At 37.1% G+C, this 14,556-nt stretch overlaps 1 protein-coding gene across 3 annotated transcripts in view; it reads right to left on the reverse strand.

Moving 5' to 3' along the window:
- Positions 1-2,443: 2,443 nt before the first annotated feature.
- Positions 2,444-14,556, reverse strand: part of CCNY (cyclin Y) — a 129,816-nt gene continuing 117,703 nt past the window's right edge. For all 3 annotated transcript variants that reach the window (XM_075045836.1, XM_075045851.1, XM_075045844.1), the window contains 2 exons: positions 11,105-11,267; positions 2,444-5,201 (listed from right to left, as the gene is read on the reverse strand). In XM_075045836.1, the coding sequence (XP_074901937.1) occupies positions 5,085-5,201; positions 11,105-11,267 (280 nt within the window). In that variant the 3' untranslated portion in view covers positions 2,444-5,084. The remainder of the gene's footprint in view (positions 5,202-11,104; positions 11,268-14,556) is intronic.

Below are 14,556 nucleotides of genomic sequence, written 5' to 3' on the forward strand. Positions count from 1 at the left end.
GTCACACACGTAAGTCTTCATCTGCCTTCTGAGGATGTGCTTCACTGCCAGCGAATTCAAAGGGGGCAGCAGCGCTAGTTCCAAAGATTCTCCAGCTTCAAAGTTTTACTTCAGTAGTTATCACAGCACCCCAGTCCAAGTGGCAGAGATGCAAGGAAAAAAGGTCTGAAACTAAATTATGTAAGTACCTGGTGAAATTGTATTTCACAAATACAGTTTTTGACATTTTGTTGTTATTTGCTGCTCTCAATCTGTAGATACCATTGACATCTTCACAAAAGATACTGTCCAGTGCCTTGACTGAACTTTACAAACTCTTTAGAGAGATTCTGGACAACTCATAGGGGAAACATAAGTATACTGTCACGTATCATCACACCAAGAAGCTTGCTTAGCATATCATCACTGAAGAGTATCTCCAGCAATAACAGTTGAAAGTCTCCACCAATAATGCTGAAACACATTTCACATGGTGTAAAGGGCATGAAAAAAACAATTTTTTTTTCCACATGAAATTGCATCAGACCAAACAGTCTAGAAGGAACACAAGAAATATAGTCAATTTGTACTGCTCTGTCGCCTGCCTTTCTTCGATCTGCCATCCTGTTGCTTCTTTCTTTAATGGGAAGAGCCTGATGACCCAGCCCAGGCAGCAGAAGCAAACTCAAGCATGGCTTTCTTGGCTAACATTCAGTCCTTTTCAAGCTGCGGTTCTGTGATTCACCAGTCACTTTTTGTGAATTCTCATAAAGGACCCAGAAAAACAGGTTCATACATGGTATGAAACAGTCATTTTCAGCATCATAATCTATGTCTGCTATTGCTTTTGGTTTCCTTATGATCAGCAGCTTTTCTTCTAAATCTCACTTCCCTTTTTAAAGCATTTTCTCCTAACAGTGGTCACTATGTACCTTCTGTCATTACCTTTAGTTTACACAATTCAGACTGTCATCAGTCCTGTGGTTTCCTCAAGATGTAGTTCAGTTGAAGAGAAAAAACAGAAACAGCAGAAAGACACTTACAGCACTTTGGGCATAGATACTAACATTTCCATATACATCTAGGTCATATTCACACTGGTATGTTTGTGTTTATATTTGTTTTCTCAGAACCCGTTAGAGACACTAAGTGGGCACTCCACTGCAGAGGTAGGCCGATGTTTTCAACAACTGTCAATTCAAGTTAAAAAAAAAATTAAAAATTCTGATTACAGAAATGTGTTTGAAACAGAAGTGAGGAAAGTGCTAAAAGCTAGGTTGAGTGAATTCCTTATGATGACCACATAGAAGCAGCGAGCAATATGAGTCTGCAGTGGATGTGCAGCACTTCAGTTAGCAGTTTAAACACGTCATTGGAAAATGCAATGTTCGTTACCAACAAAGGATGACTGTAAATAATTTGTTGCTTCAGCTGTTAAGGCTTTGTTTTTTTTCTGGTTCTGTCCTTTCAATTCCCCTATCCCCTCCCACATACTGCTATTTTTATATATAGCCAACACTACCAGATGTCACTTTGTCATCTGCCACGAATACACCATCACCCTTTTCTGGTGAGGTTTTTGCTACTTCTAATCTTTAGGTAATAGCTAAGGTTTCTGGCATTAGGAAAGCTAGGAAGTAGAGAAAGAGGTGTTGAAAAACAAAGTCTAAACCAAGACTCTGTAAATGTAAACAGTTCTTGCATGCTGTTTTTAGTTTACATGATAAACTAAGCTAAATAAGCTAAGAGAAACTAAGCCATATATGCTGATCCCTCTCTCTCAAAAAAAAAAAAACCCAAACAATTATTGAGAAGATTGCTGTTATCCTGCTATGGGACAGGATTTTGTATGCTTTTAGCAACAGAAAACATGTATCATTTGAAAGACTGATAGGGTTTGTGGAAGGTGGAAAAGGTGATTTGACTTTTTTCTTCTTTTTGCACTTTATCATGCAACTCCAGTATTCTCAGTCCCAAAGAACAGTGTCTGTCAGAATTATATATATCACTGACAAAAAATTAAATATAAACAAGTGTGCAGATGGAAAGAGGAATTAGGGAAACATCTCTGGGCTGCAGAGGGATGCATGAATAAAAGCCCTTACAAGACGCCTTTTTCAAATATTTATCCAATTACCAATGCATAAATGACCAAATGAATGGCCCACTGGCTCAACATATAAAAATAATTCATTAAGACAATAATGCTTGAAGGGACAGGTTTATTACATCTCCTACGCCTTTTCATTTCTGAGCCGGTGACCAAAGCAATAATGAAAACCTTAATCCAGAAAACATTTACAGCAAATTTAGTTTCAGGTTCTGAAATGAAAACACAATGTATTTGTGCTGTTAATTAAAACACCATTTGGTTCTCCTCCCTTCTCACACCCCGGGTGATTCTCTAACCTTGCAATGGCATTTTCCATACAGTATTGCTTAAAAAACTACACTAAACACAATATAATCCTAAATAATAATTCATTTTTAATTACATGGTATAGAATACCTTGCAAACAAAAGACACTCATTAAGATTTACTGACAGGTATTGTATTTTTTGGCAACCCTGGAACAAACTAGAAGAAAAAGCAAAGAATTATCCTATAACCATGAGGGAAAGAAACATCCATCTAAATGTAGAGGATTCATACAGCAAAACTTAAACTAAAGAAAAAATCCACACTTACAGCAGATTTTTTTTTTAATTCTTAGTGCAAGAAACATAACCAAGTTAATCACAGAATCAGTACTAATTAAGAATATGGAAAATTCTCCTATACAGAGGTAGAGTCCAGTGCACAAGGCTAAAACGATATTCAATAGTCTAAACAAGACTGAGCCAGGTATTACGGAATCCACTTTTTAAAGTATCAGACTGTATGTACATACATACAATAAATAGACTATACAATCTTTAAAGTAGTTTAATAAACTTCACAAAAATTATAGTAGATGCATTGAGATCTTTACATAATCCAAAGTTCATATCTCTATCACCCAGAAATGGATAAAACCAATATTCCTGATATCAAGTTAAATGGAAAATAGTTTAGCAAAGTGTTGATAAATCAAAATATTTTACATATTTTAAAGCCTAAATTTATGCTTATAAAGGATGAATTTCAAATGCTCTGAAAATGTTCGTTTTGATACTATCTGTAAAGAGGTTTCAAATGCTGTAACTTGCATTTGTATTGTTATAAACACTTTCCTTACATTCCATGTTCAAGGGAAAAATGGACTTGGATACTCACAGTTCTGATGCATTGGCACAACAAGAAGTGATGAGAATTAAATTATTTTAAAGGCCCAAAGGACATCAGGTGAATTTATGGACAAAACCTTCATGTCTCAAACTACACAAATCACATTAGAAAGTTAACAGAAAACTGTTTGGTATTACTACTTCAATCCTGTCAGTGCCTCTCCGCCCGGAGGCATCCGAACAGCATTGCACTGGAAGTCAAGTGTGCATCTCTGGGCCCCTGGGTTTGCTACAAGCCCATAGGGCTTAATAAAACAAATACAGAATCTTTATGGTTTATCACAGCAGTGCATAAATCAGGGACGTCTGTTGCCATTCATTTCAGTGATAGTCGCAAAGAAAGTATTTCAGGGAACTGAGAGTTTTCAAGCTATATCTTTCTAAACTGTGCAAAGAAAAAAAAAGGGGGGAAAAAAAGTCACCCTGGGGCGTTATAAAGCAAATACGCTTATATTGACAAGTTATTTTCTAGAAAAGGTTCTTACAAATTCTAAGGTGGCAACAGCTACAGTAAGAGGGAACTAGTAACAACAACAGAAGAGCTTAATAATCAGAGTCGAAAATTATGTTCACAGTTCGGTTACTTTTAATTTCTGTAAGCACCTACGCTGAAAAACACAAGGGTTTATATTTTAGCTTCAAAACCGAATCTACTTGTGACAAATACCTTGTTAAGATTTCCATTCTGCTCTTCTACAGGCCTTCTCACTGGAACAATTTTTTTTATTATTTTTTATTTTATACAAACAGACTCACTTTGATTTAAAGTAAACATATAAAAATTGAGAATATTGCTTGCAACAATGGACCTGGAGGTGAAGGAATGAACTAGTCAGGCCATACAAAAAAAAAAAAACTCTCTCACAATGAATTCTGCTAAACTTCTAATGCTATGAAAATCTGCAAAAAGGATCACAAGATCTGTTGCAAATTTCAGAGATTTGGCCCAAGTCTTATCATCATCATCTGAATACTTTAATAACTGTATCTTTATATTAAGGAAAAATAAATGATTCCAAGAACTCAGGAAGGCACACGCACCTAAGTATACTATAAATAAAACACATCATGAAATTACGAAGATCTTCTGATCCCTGTACACTCTTTTGGTTCAGCACTATGGTCAAGTTCTCTCTTTTGAAATACAATAAAAGGCATACAAGAAATATAACATATGCATAATAATTATGAAGAATAATGCTAATAAGACAGCTTACAGAGAAAAGTGCAGTGAAAAAACCCAACGCTATTTATTCAGGGGCTTGTGCTACTGTAAATACAGACTTCATATTTGCTGCTGTGCAAGGGGAAGAATTTATCCTGGGAAGCAGCAATGAGGAACACAAAAACCAACAAAAATAAAACAGATATTAAGAGAAACCTTTAAGATGGAACTCTCCCAACTTCATTCCTCTAGTGCACAGTCATCTGACTACATGGTTTGTTTTCATGCTGCCATTTCTCTTCATGAGTACAGCGTATTAGAAAATGGCACAGTTCTTAAATATTTTTCTGCCTCTACTTCATTTTTTTGTTTCTTCTTCCAAGCACCTGATTTGCTGTTTCCTCCCTCACAAAAAGGGTAAAGCTGTTAGCAAAAGTGAGAAAAAAAATTGTTGCCCATCTTCTCTCCCAAACACCGATTTCTCCATTTCTCCTTCCACTAGGTATTTCACTCGTGTGCTACACAACGGGGAGGCACTGTAAAGGCAGCTTGACAGATTTAAAAATAAAAAAATCAAAAGTCTTTTTTCTTTATCCCCTCGCCCCCAGCCCACCCCCCAAAAAAAATGGATGGATGAAACAGTATGTCCGTAGGAATATTCCAGTCTCCTCTGTTAGGAGATAATAGCAGGGGACCATCTAACCACAGTCAGATTGTCAGCACTGACTGACCGTTTCTTTGCGGCTTTCCTGAAGTCCTTATATTTATCTTCACACAAGCGGGAAATGGCCTGTAAGACAGAATAATGAAAAAAACCTCAATTGCATTGACCACAGCTGTACAGGTAAAATAAAACTAAACGCAGGTTTGTATATATAGGTAGAATTACGAAAAGTCACTTCATTAGGTAAAACACATGAAGAGCTTCTCCCCAAATCCTCTTTCTCATTTTATTAATCTTAAAAGAAACAAACACACTGACATTGCATTGCCCACCACAGCTCCTTTTGAAGGACTCTGAGCATATTCCAAGCCCTTTTTTACAGGTTAACCATTACAAATCTCATTGAGGTAGCTGACAGTGCTTACCCACTGCTATATGGTAACATATATAGCACTTCATTGGTGAAAAATCGTGGAAAACTTAATAAAACAATTATAGAAATTGTAAGTATTTTGGAGAATTTATAAAGAGGATCGCTCATAATTTTTTTATTTTCTAAAAAGTCTTGTAGTAATTATATTTTTCTCTACTGATAAACGGTCTGGCAGAATACTCACCCTGCCTTGCTTACAGAGATGATGTTTACTGCCTTTTGGAAGGAGGTGGTGATTTCTATGTGATCTGGCTACCTTATATGGTGTCAGTGAGAAATGTAAGTCATATTCAGAATAATCTAATTTGCATTAAAAATACACAGAAATGTTAAAAACCTGTTAAAGAGAGAGACAACCATCATTCCAATGTTGACTCCTATCATACTGCACTGGAGTTAACATTTTCTGTTTCTTCTATTGTTTTTAGCCAAGTCTAAACCAAATATTTATTATGGACCTCATATGCACAAATATTCTGTGCCCTAAAACAGCATGTCTATTAGAGTTCATATGGTTGGGACAAGCTATGCTTGGCATCAGTAGGGAAACTCCGGCAATCAGATGCGCAGAACTGCAAAGTTCACTGCAAGGAGTACTCGAGGTCAAATTAAAAAATAAGATGAACTAAACCAGTATTTTTGTGTACTCAGGAATGCTTGTAAGTGATGTCTTAAGATACAATGTTTATTAAAAAGTACTGTACAAACAAAACCAGTACAAGCATTTGATTATAAAACAAGGCAATACAAATAAACAGCCTGACTCCACTGATCATTTTCTTTCTTCATCTTAACTTCTATAGCACAGGAAGCTGTAGCAGTGAACAGCCCTTTAATTTTAATAGTCCTGCAAAGACCAGAGGCAGGTATGACAGAAGCACACAACTCGTACATCTGAGAGCAAGTTCACCTAACGCTTTGGTCAAACCAGCCACAAAACATGGCTAAATTAAAAAAAGCAAAACCAAAACAACACAAAACCTACCACCACCACCAAGAAACCAGTTGCTACTTTTTAGTTGGAACCTGAATTTCCTTTTGTTAAGAGCATTCTTGAACACAGTTTTTCTTTCTTGGTGCACATGAAGAGAACAGAATAAAACAAAGCAAATATTCCCGCTGCTTTGTAGACCATAACTTAACTCACTTAAAACTGCTTAATAACATTTTATTTAATTTAACCAGGAACTCAATGGACTAAGAAAGTTTATGCAATTCGATCGGATTTAAAATCCAATAGACAAAAAACATCTAATCATGAAATAATGTGCCAAGGCACAGCTTGGCAAATAGGTGTACTGAGGTGGAGCTCAGCTTTTTTCAGCTGCCAATCAGGCTATTACCTTAGGCACCGAACAGCTAGAGAAGGTAATCACTTCAAAATTGCCTGTTTCACAGGAAAATTTCTGTTGTGGCACTTAGTCAGACAAAATGAAATTTTGCTTGGAACTGGCACTTAATATTTGGCATCTCTAGACTCTGGTGATTAATCATATGGATAAGAAAAACATCAAGTACTGTTTAAAGCAATCCTATATCTAAAAATGCCTCTTCATGTGCAAATAATTTACAAAATTGACATTTGGAGCCTGTTTGGCAAGTTAGTCAACTTTAGCATAACATATGGGGAGACAAAACAAAAGCAGAAAGTTGTAAATATTTATTATTGTCCTTCAGTTAAAATAAATCCAAACAGCTTATAAACACCTTTCTGTCACCTGATATTTCTGTTGCTTTTATTGCTGGAAAAAGAAACCAATTTTTCACAGTTGCAAGGGACCATTTCTCATATGAAATCAAAACATTCTTAAAAACAGGAACACTATTCAAGCATGTGAGATTTTGTTGGACTTGATTGTAATATCTGTAATCAGCTAGAAAAATGCATACATATATAGTCTTCCATGATATATATGCACACAGAACTAGAAGTCAGCTCCTCTGCTAAGTTATAAGACTCTAGATGAGACTTCGTCACTGGTGAAGAAGGTGGGTAAGGAGAAAGGAGGAGGAGAAAGGCAGTAATAGTAATAGTATAAATTTTAGCTGCATGCACGTGTTTGTGCAGGGCAGGAAAGCAGCAGGGCTGGCTACGGCTTCACTGCTGGGAATGCACAAAGGCACACAACTGTGAGTGCTGCAACACCTCCAAAAAATCGACAAACCAGAGAGAACTTAGCAGGGACAGACAGCACAAAGTCTGGAAAGGTTATATATAAGGAAAATGTTAAAAAAAAAAATCAAAAAAAAAAGTCACTAGAACAACTAGAAGTTGTGATGATGGGGGTTCACCTTAATTTATGGAGAATGAAAAGAAGAGCTATTGGGTTACTCCTGACAAAAGAGCAGGGGAGTTTTGCTTTCTCTCCACTTCTTGGCTAAGAGGGTTCTAAACATAGAAAACATGCAGGATTGTGATCAATCACTGTGACAGTGGGAAGCTGGAGGGATACAAAGACAATTCTTGTAACTTAAATACTTTTCTCCTCTTTTTTGTCTGTTTGACCTATGGGACTGTACCTCTTTAGGCTCAAGAAAATACAGCACATAGTTCTAAGGGTTTGAACTATGTGCTCAAGTATTATCCTAACAATAAAAAGCTCAGACACAACATACAGTCAGTTAAATTGGGAGTGCACTAATGAATGCTCTTACAAAATCTAGCCTTGAAATGAGCACAACGCTAAGATCACAAGCAGAAATAGGGTAGGCACGTCTTGTGTATTTACCCTGAAGAGCAGAATCTGACTCATACTTAGCTCAGTTCATAGGAGAATAACCAGGTGCAAGAGTAGGAAATTACAAAGTACTGCATTAAGGTTGGATATCCAACAATCTTCTTGGCAGAAAAATCTCCCATATTAGAAAATAGTTCTCAGGAGAAGCAAAGGAAGCCTTGACATTTGACATAATTAAAAGGAAAGAGAAAACACGCTACAACATATGCTGGTTGGAACAACCAGCATTGGCATGTGGACAGACTGGATGATGTAATGAAAGGTTATTTGCCATTTTTAACTTGCATGATTCCATACAATGGGAAAAAAAAAAAAAGAGGGGTCATGAAAATGGTTTCTGGCTACCAGGTAAACTGGTGTAGCAAATTCAGAACACTTTTAGGCCACAGACTGATAAAAAGTAAGAAAAAATTACTTCCATCTGGTCATTTTAAAGACAAAGCTGCTTCTTAAGTGTCAACTGTGGGAACATTAAATAGGGAAAAACATCCGCAGCAGATGCTCTAGAAAGCGATGTCATTTTTAACAAGTACTATAAGCCTTTATAACACCTCCAAGCTGATGCATTTCCATTTGATGAGAAACAGTATTTACTAGCCTTATCCTTGGTCTTCTTGGTTTTGGGTTTTTTTGTGGGTTGTTTTTTTTTTTTCATCACAGGTATGTCAACCTCATGATATTTGCAGAAATAGCAACACAGATTCTGCCATGCCAGATCTAATACTCCTGCTTTAGATACATAAAATAGCTTGAAAACACCAAAGTAGTAAAAGTGTGTTATAATATAACCATTTCTCTATGCAAGACCTTTCGTCATCTCAAATGTCAGTAAATAAGTTGTTCTAAATCTTAGGACTGAGGCAGCTCCTTTCAGTTTACCAGACAAGGCAAATCCTTCCACTACATACGTACGTTTGCTACGAGTCTGTTGTCTTTCATCACAGACTGCAGCTTTTCTCTCAGTATCAAAAATACCACAGCCTGTGTGGTACTACATCTACTCCACTTGACAATCCAGGCAACTGATTTAAAACCAGAGAACTCTGGGCTCAACAGCACGAGAGACCTAGAAAAGTGCTGCAAATGCATTTTGATAAGTCTTGGCAAGCTAAATGCTTAACTGTGCTCAAGGAACTAGGCTATAAATTATGCTGTCAAGTAGTTTCAAGGGCACACTAATGACAACCAAGTATTGCCAGGGAACAAGGCAGTTCCCATCGTGTTCCCTTCCTTCTGGCCACAGAACAGAGGCAAGGAGCTGGTAGACCAAGCTGGTTTCACAGCAGATACTCTTCCCCGAAGACATCCTCTTTGGCTAGCAGGTTTACTTTAGAGCCGACTTCTGCTAGCAGCACAAAGCGTCCCCAACATGGGAAAATTTTTTGTAATATGGATTTATTGAAGAAAATATCCCATTACTTCTTTTTAAATATGCTTTCTCCTTAGTTAGTACAGAAGAACCACCAGTATTCTCTGGGTATTTACAGTCATTTCCTATTTTCTTTTCTTCCAAGGTTTTAGGAGCTATCCTTGTTACCTTCATTTGTAACCGGCTGTTATACATTGTGTGCAATACAGAGTGGCAGTGTTGGGAAACACTGTACTAAATTCTCTTCAAACAGTAATTCACTCAATTTTAATATATCTAATGGCACTTATTATCAAGACCCAGCATCTAATAACTTAGTAAACTACCTCTTTTCATTTAAGATTACAATCCCAATGAATTTTCTTTTTTTTTTTAAATTCTCTTCAACAGAAACAAAATCTGATGCAAATTTACATCACACTCCATACACAGAATTAAGTTACATTCTTATTGGAGCTATCTGTGAAATTCAGGAAGAATGAGAAATACAACTTTAGTGAAATCTGCTTTGATTCCTTCTCCACCACTTTCTGCTCCCATTACAGTCACAAACAAGTCAATTAACCTTCCCACGTACCATTTCAGCACACAAAAACGTGTATAATACTGCTTGCCTGTTTCACAGGAGCACTAGGAGTTTCAGAACGTGCAAAGCTGACTCTCACAGGCAAACAACTTCTAGTGCAAAGCTGTTATATAATTAAAGACCTATGATGTTAAAAGCAGCTAGCATCTAACAACAAATTTCAAAATTAGTAACAAAATGTGTATACACTAATGCAATAATGCCCTTATTTGAAAAACTTCGTATCAGAAAGCTCAGGAAAGATAGATTTCCAGTCTTGCAGAGTGCCCACAATTGGCTGGTGATTTTAAATTCCTCCTGTGTCTGTGGGAATTCATAGTGCCCTGCATTTCACAGGTCCAGACCATCTGACACAGTGCTTTCTGCACATGGTATATTCAGGTCTCATAAGCATTCATGACTTATTCACTGAAGATGTGTGCTCATTTCTGTCTTCCCATTACTAAGAAAAACACCACGGGAGATAACAGACTTGGATCCACGTGAAGTGGAGCAGTAGCAGATAACAAGCACATGGAATAGTTATTTTCAGCAATACTTGTTAATATTCTGTCCTTTAAGGTGGATCACTTGGTTTCTTGAAACTGATTAACACACAAAGCCAGACTGTGAACAGAGTCATTGTAAAACGTGGGGGTACTTTTACAAGGCCAATTCAGACAACTGGAACTGAGAAAGAAACGGAAAGCAAGACTAGGTATGAAGCAAATTGGGCCAAAAAGCTGTCCCCACATCCATGAATACCCAAAGCACAAACAAAACACTTACGAAAATTGGGGCACATGATATTCTAGTATCTCACAGGGATTACTTGGGACAAGATGGAAGAAGGAAGAAACAACACAAAAGTTCCAAATCCCCCTATATATTCAACTCGAGCAATATAAAAAGAAAGTATCTTACCTCAAGTTTATATGCCCTGTCCCTGCTGAGGGGCTCCAAAGGAAAACTCAGGTTATTCGCTTCTGCCAGGTAACGCAAATCAAAATAATACTTGGCATAAACACTGGAGGGAACATTAATATTAAACTGCAACAGCTCAAGAAATTGGCGTTCCAGCTCATTCCTGTAGAAAGAAGATAAATGTGAAAACGTATTTCAGACTGTGCATTCTGAATGTAATTTACTTTAAATTGCAAATGGTATAAGCCAAGTTCATTTCTCATTCTTGCTAGATGCAATTATCCAAGCCTAAGGTCTGACCTAGTCTACCAAGTTCTACCAGCATGAGGAATATGAGCCAATGAGGAATATGAAAGATGCTGCACCTTGCGGCTGCTGCTGCAGTGGCAATCAAATCCAGGCACAAACTTTTGCTAGTGGAAGGGCACCTTCATCAGTTTAGCTAATACAATCCGGGAAAGAAAAGCTAGCAGGAAAAAAAAAATTCTTGTAGTTTCTGCTGTACCTCCACTAGGTGGATCTGCACACACAGCTATGCAAACACAAAATGCAGACATGCCCTAAATTTGTCAGACATCTCTCATAAATGCTGCAAATTACTCTAACACCTAAATTACTGGAGAACTTATTTACTCTCTTCAGCCTTTCATAATCAATCATTTAGAACTAGTCATGGGAAGCCTGACTTTTTCAGCGTACTGTCTTATCTTTACAAACAGAATGAAGAAATTTTTCCCTAGGATGTGCAACCAAAATTCAGTGGTGATCATTTGTTTTTCAGCACCTAAACCAAATGTGTTTGTCAAAATACCTGATAGGAACAGAGGTCCTATTTGAGCTCCCACCCCATGAAAACTTTGGTAGAGCAATACTTTATTGCCTATACCAGTACATGAAAAAGCATGTTAAGAAATAAGCAAATCAACAAAATTAAGCACTGGAAAAATTCATAAATTGCATGGTACCTAGACATCCTACATAATGCTTATGCAAGAACATATGATATCTTCAAAACAGTGATTTCAAGATACGAGAAATAAAAGAATAAATGGGTGGTAAAAGCTGTACATGTTTGCTAAAGAGTATAGGGACTGCACAGCTGTGTTCCTAGCAGGTATTGACTGACTATGATACTGCATTTAAGTTACATTTTGACTTCAGTGTAAGTGTGCAGGGAATCTGCAGGCAGTTGGCAATAGAAGAGGAAGGATCTGAGCATAAAAAGAAAAAGTACTGGTACAGTAGTTTTTTGACACTGAATGATTTTTCTTTTTCTCACTCTCTACTCTTACATCACTCTTAACATCATAATCATTGTCCTTTCTTACCTTCACTCTCCCTGCACCAAAATTCTATGTTTACATAATGATAAATATTAACTTACATTAAAAGACTATCTAAAAGCTGGATATGGACTTTTTGGCATGAATTCACACTGTTGAAGATTCTAGCTTTTAAAAAACCCAAATTAAACACCCTACATTTAAGACAGCTATCAATAAATACAGAAGATTATCTTTAAATGTCCTTTTTTACTGCCAAGATTTTACTTTCTGCAAGCTAAGCCTAAAGGTCTATGTTAATGGAAAATATAAAGCCTACTTTAATGGAGAAAGACATTGGTTGTACCTCTTTGAAGAGCATCCTGAAATCTTTAAGAAAAAACCATAGTCTCAGATTCTTACTATCCTCTAGCTCCCAGATTTAAAGGCCAGATCAGCAGACTAACTACAGCTGAGAAAGAACAAAAAAAATACAGGTATTTCTGATTTGAACTAATGTAATTTAACTAACCACCATACTCTCCTTCCTCTATAAATCTACATTAGACTGCTTTAGCATATGCTTTCCTGTGGCCACTCCTCAGATTCGCACAGAAATTCAAGGTAGTGCTACATACATGACCACAGATACACGCTGCAATTCAGTCCTCCCAAGTCCTCTGTTAGCTTTTAGGCACATTTCAATGTACTGATGGTGACTTATAAAACACTGAAAAGTCTGCATGATGTTTTGCAAGATACACTTATGCTGAATGACTCACAGCAGTTGATGATTTTCACCTAGAGTTTTTCTGCTTTATTAATATAAACAATGAAAGCCCCCATCTTGCATAGAACTACACTTCAAATTCTTAACACTGTACTGTCCCAACTACCTGAAAAATAAGAAAGAAAGAAAGAAAAAAAAATCCACCAGACTAGGAATAGGAGGGAAAAGAAATATAGAAAAACTGGCAGCAGGAATATAAACAGCCAGTTAACAAGCACCAAAATCTTTGCTGGAGGATTCACAAGGAGCCCCAAACACACAGTCCATGAGCCAGATCACGAGGTACCATATAGAGAGCACAGGCTCCCCAAAGACTTCTGGCTTTGTGGTTTGCAAGAACCTTAAAATCTTTAAGAAGAGCTTAAGAAGCTAAAAACTTTTTAGGATGAGGACTCATCACAGTTTGGCTTAGGAAATGTGCAGGGCAGAAAGAGGGCTGACGTTAGCATGGAAGCACAGGTCCGCCACATGAGTAATGGTGTTATATAGCTCAAGTGCAACTTCTAACAGTAGCACCATCACATGCGTTTGTCAAAAACAATAACCTCTTTTTTTTGTTTCCTTTCACACCATCACAGTATGCCTCATCACCTGCCTTCAAAAAAAGCCCTGAGAATCAGCAATTTCAAAACTCCTATTTATAACCATTCCTGTTTAACACTGTCATACGGCACAGTCAGACCTGTCAGTCTGCTTCAAGCTGTTCAGCACTCTACTTCAGCTTGTGTCCCAGCTTCAGAAATACTTTAAAATCTCCTAGATTTGCCTTAGAGGAGGAGTGAATGGAGGGAGGCCCTTACTGCCACTGAATACCCGATAGCATGAGAAAAGGATCAAGGGAGAAGTAGCTTAGCAAAATCATTCAGGAAACACTCAAAGCAGTCAAGGAAGCATTATCAAATTGTTCTGCACGGAATAATATTGCACACAGAAATGTGAAGGGCCTGATTTTAGCTTCTTGCCCCTCCTACCCCCCCTTTTGATTTTCGAAATCTCATTCTGTCTGGATTATGTTGGAAAAGAAGTAACATCAACCATCCTTAAAGTAGTTTACATATTTTAAAACAGATACTGAAATGGCATTATGTGGTATTTCCCACCTCTATTTTGAAACAAGAGTTTTCCCCAAACTAATGAAAGTACCTACAGCATACAACAGCAATGCAAGCTTTGTGTTTTTCACTTTGACTCGGGATAAAACCCCCATCTTATTACAAACTGCTTATTAATACAAGATTTAGAGATAACTTTTCTAATACTTGAGCAATGACAGCTACTCACAATTTATAAGTCTTATCTAGCAGTGTATGAGCATGCTTAATTTAAAGCAATCAGCTGACTCCTAACATTCAACCTTTCCCTTGCAGATCATTTTTAGACCTGCTATAAATCTGACAAAC

Source organism: Buteo buteo, chromosome 2, assembly GCF_964188355.1.
Source record: "Buteo buteo chromosome 2, bButBut1.hap1.1, whole genome shotgun sequence".
Taxonomy (NCBI): domain Eukaryota; kingdom Metazoa; phylum Chordata; class Aves; order Accipitriformes; family Accipitridae; genus Buteo; species Buteo buteo.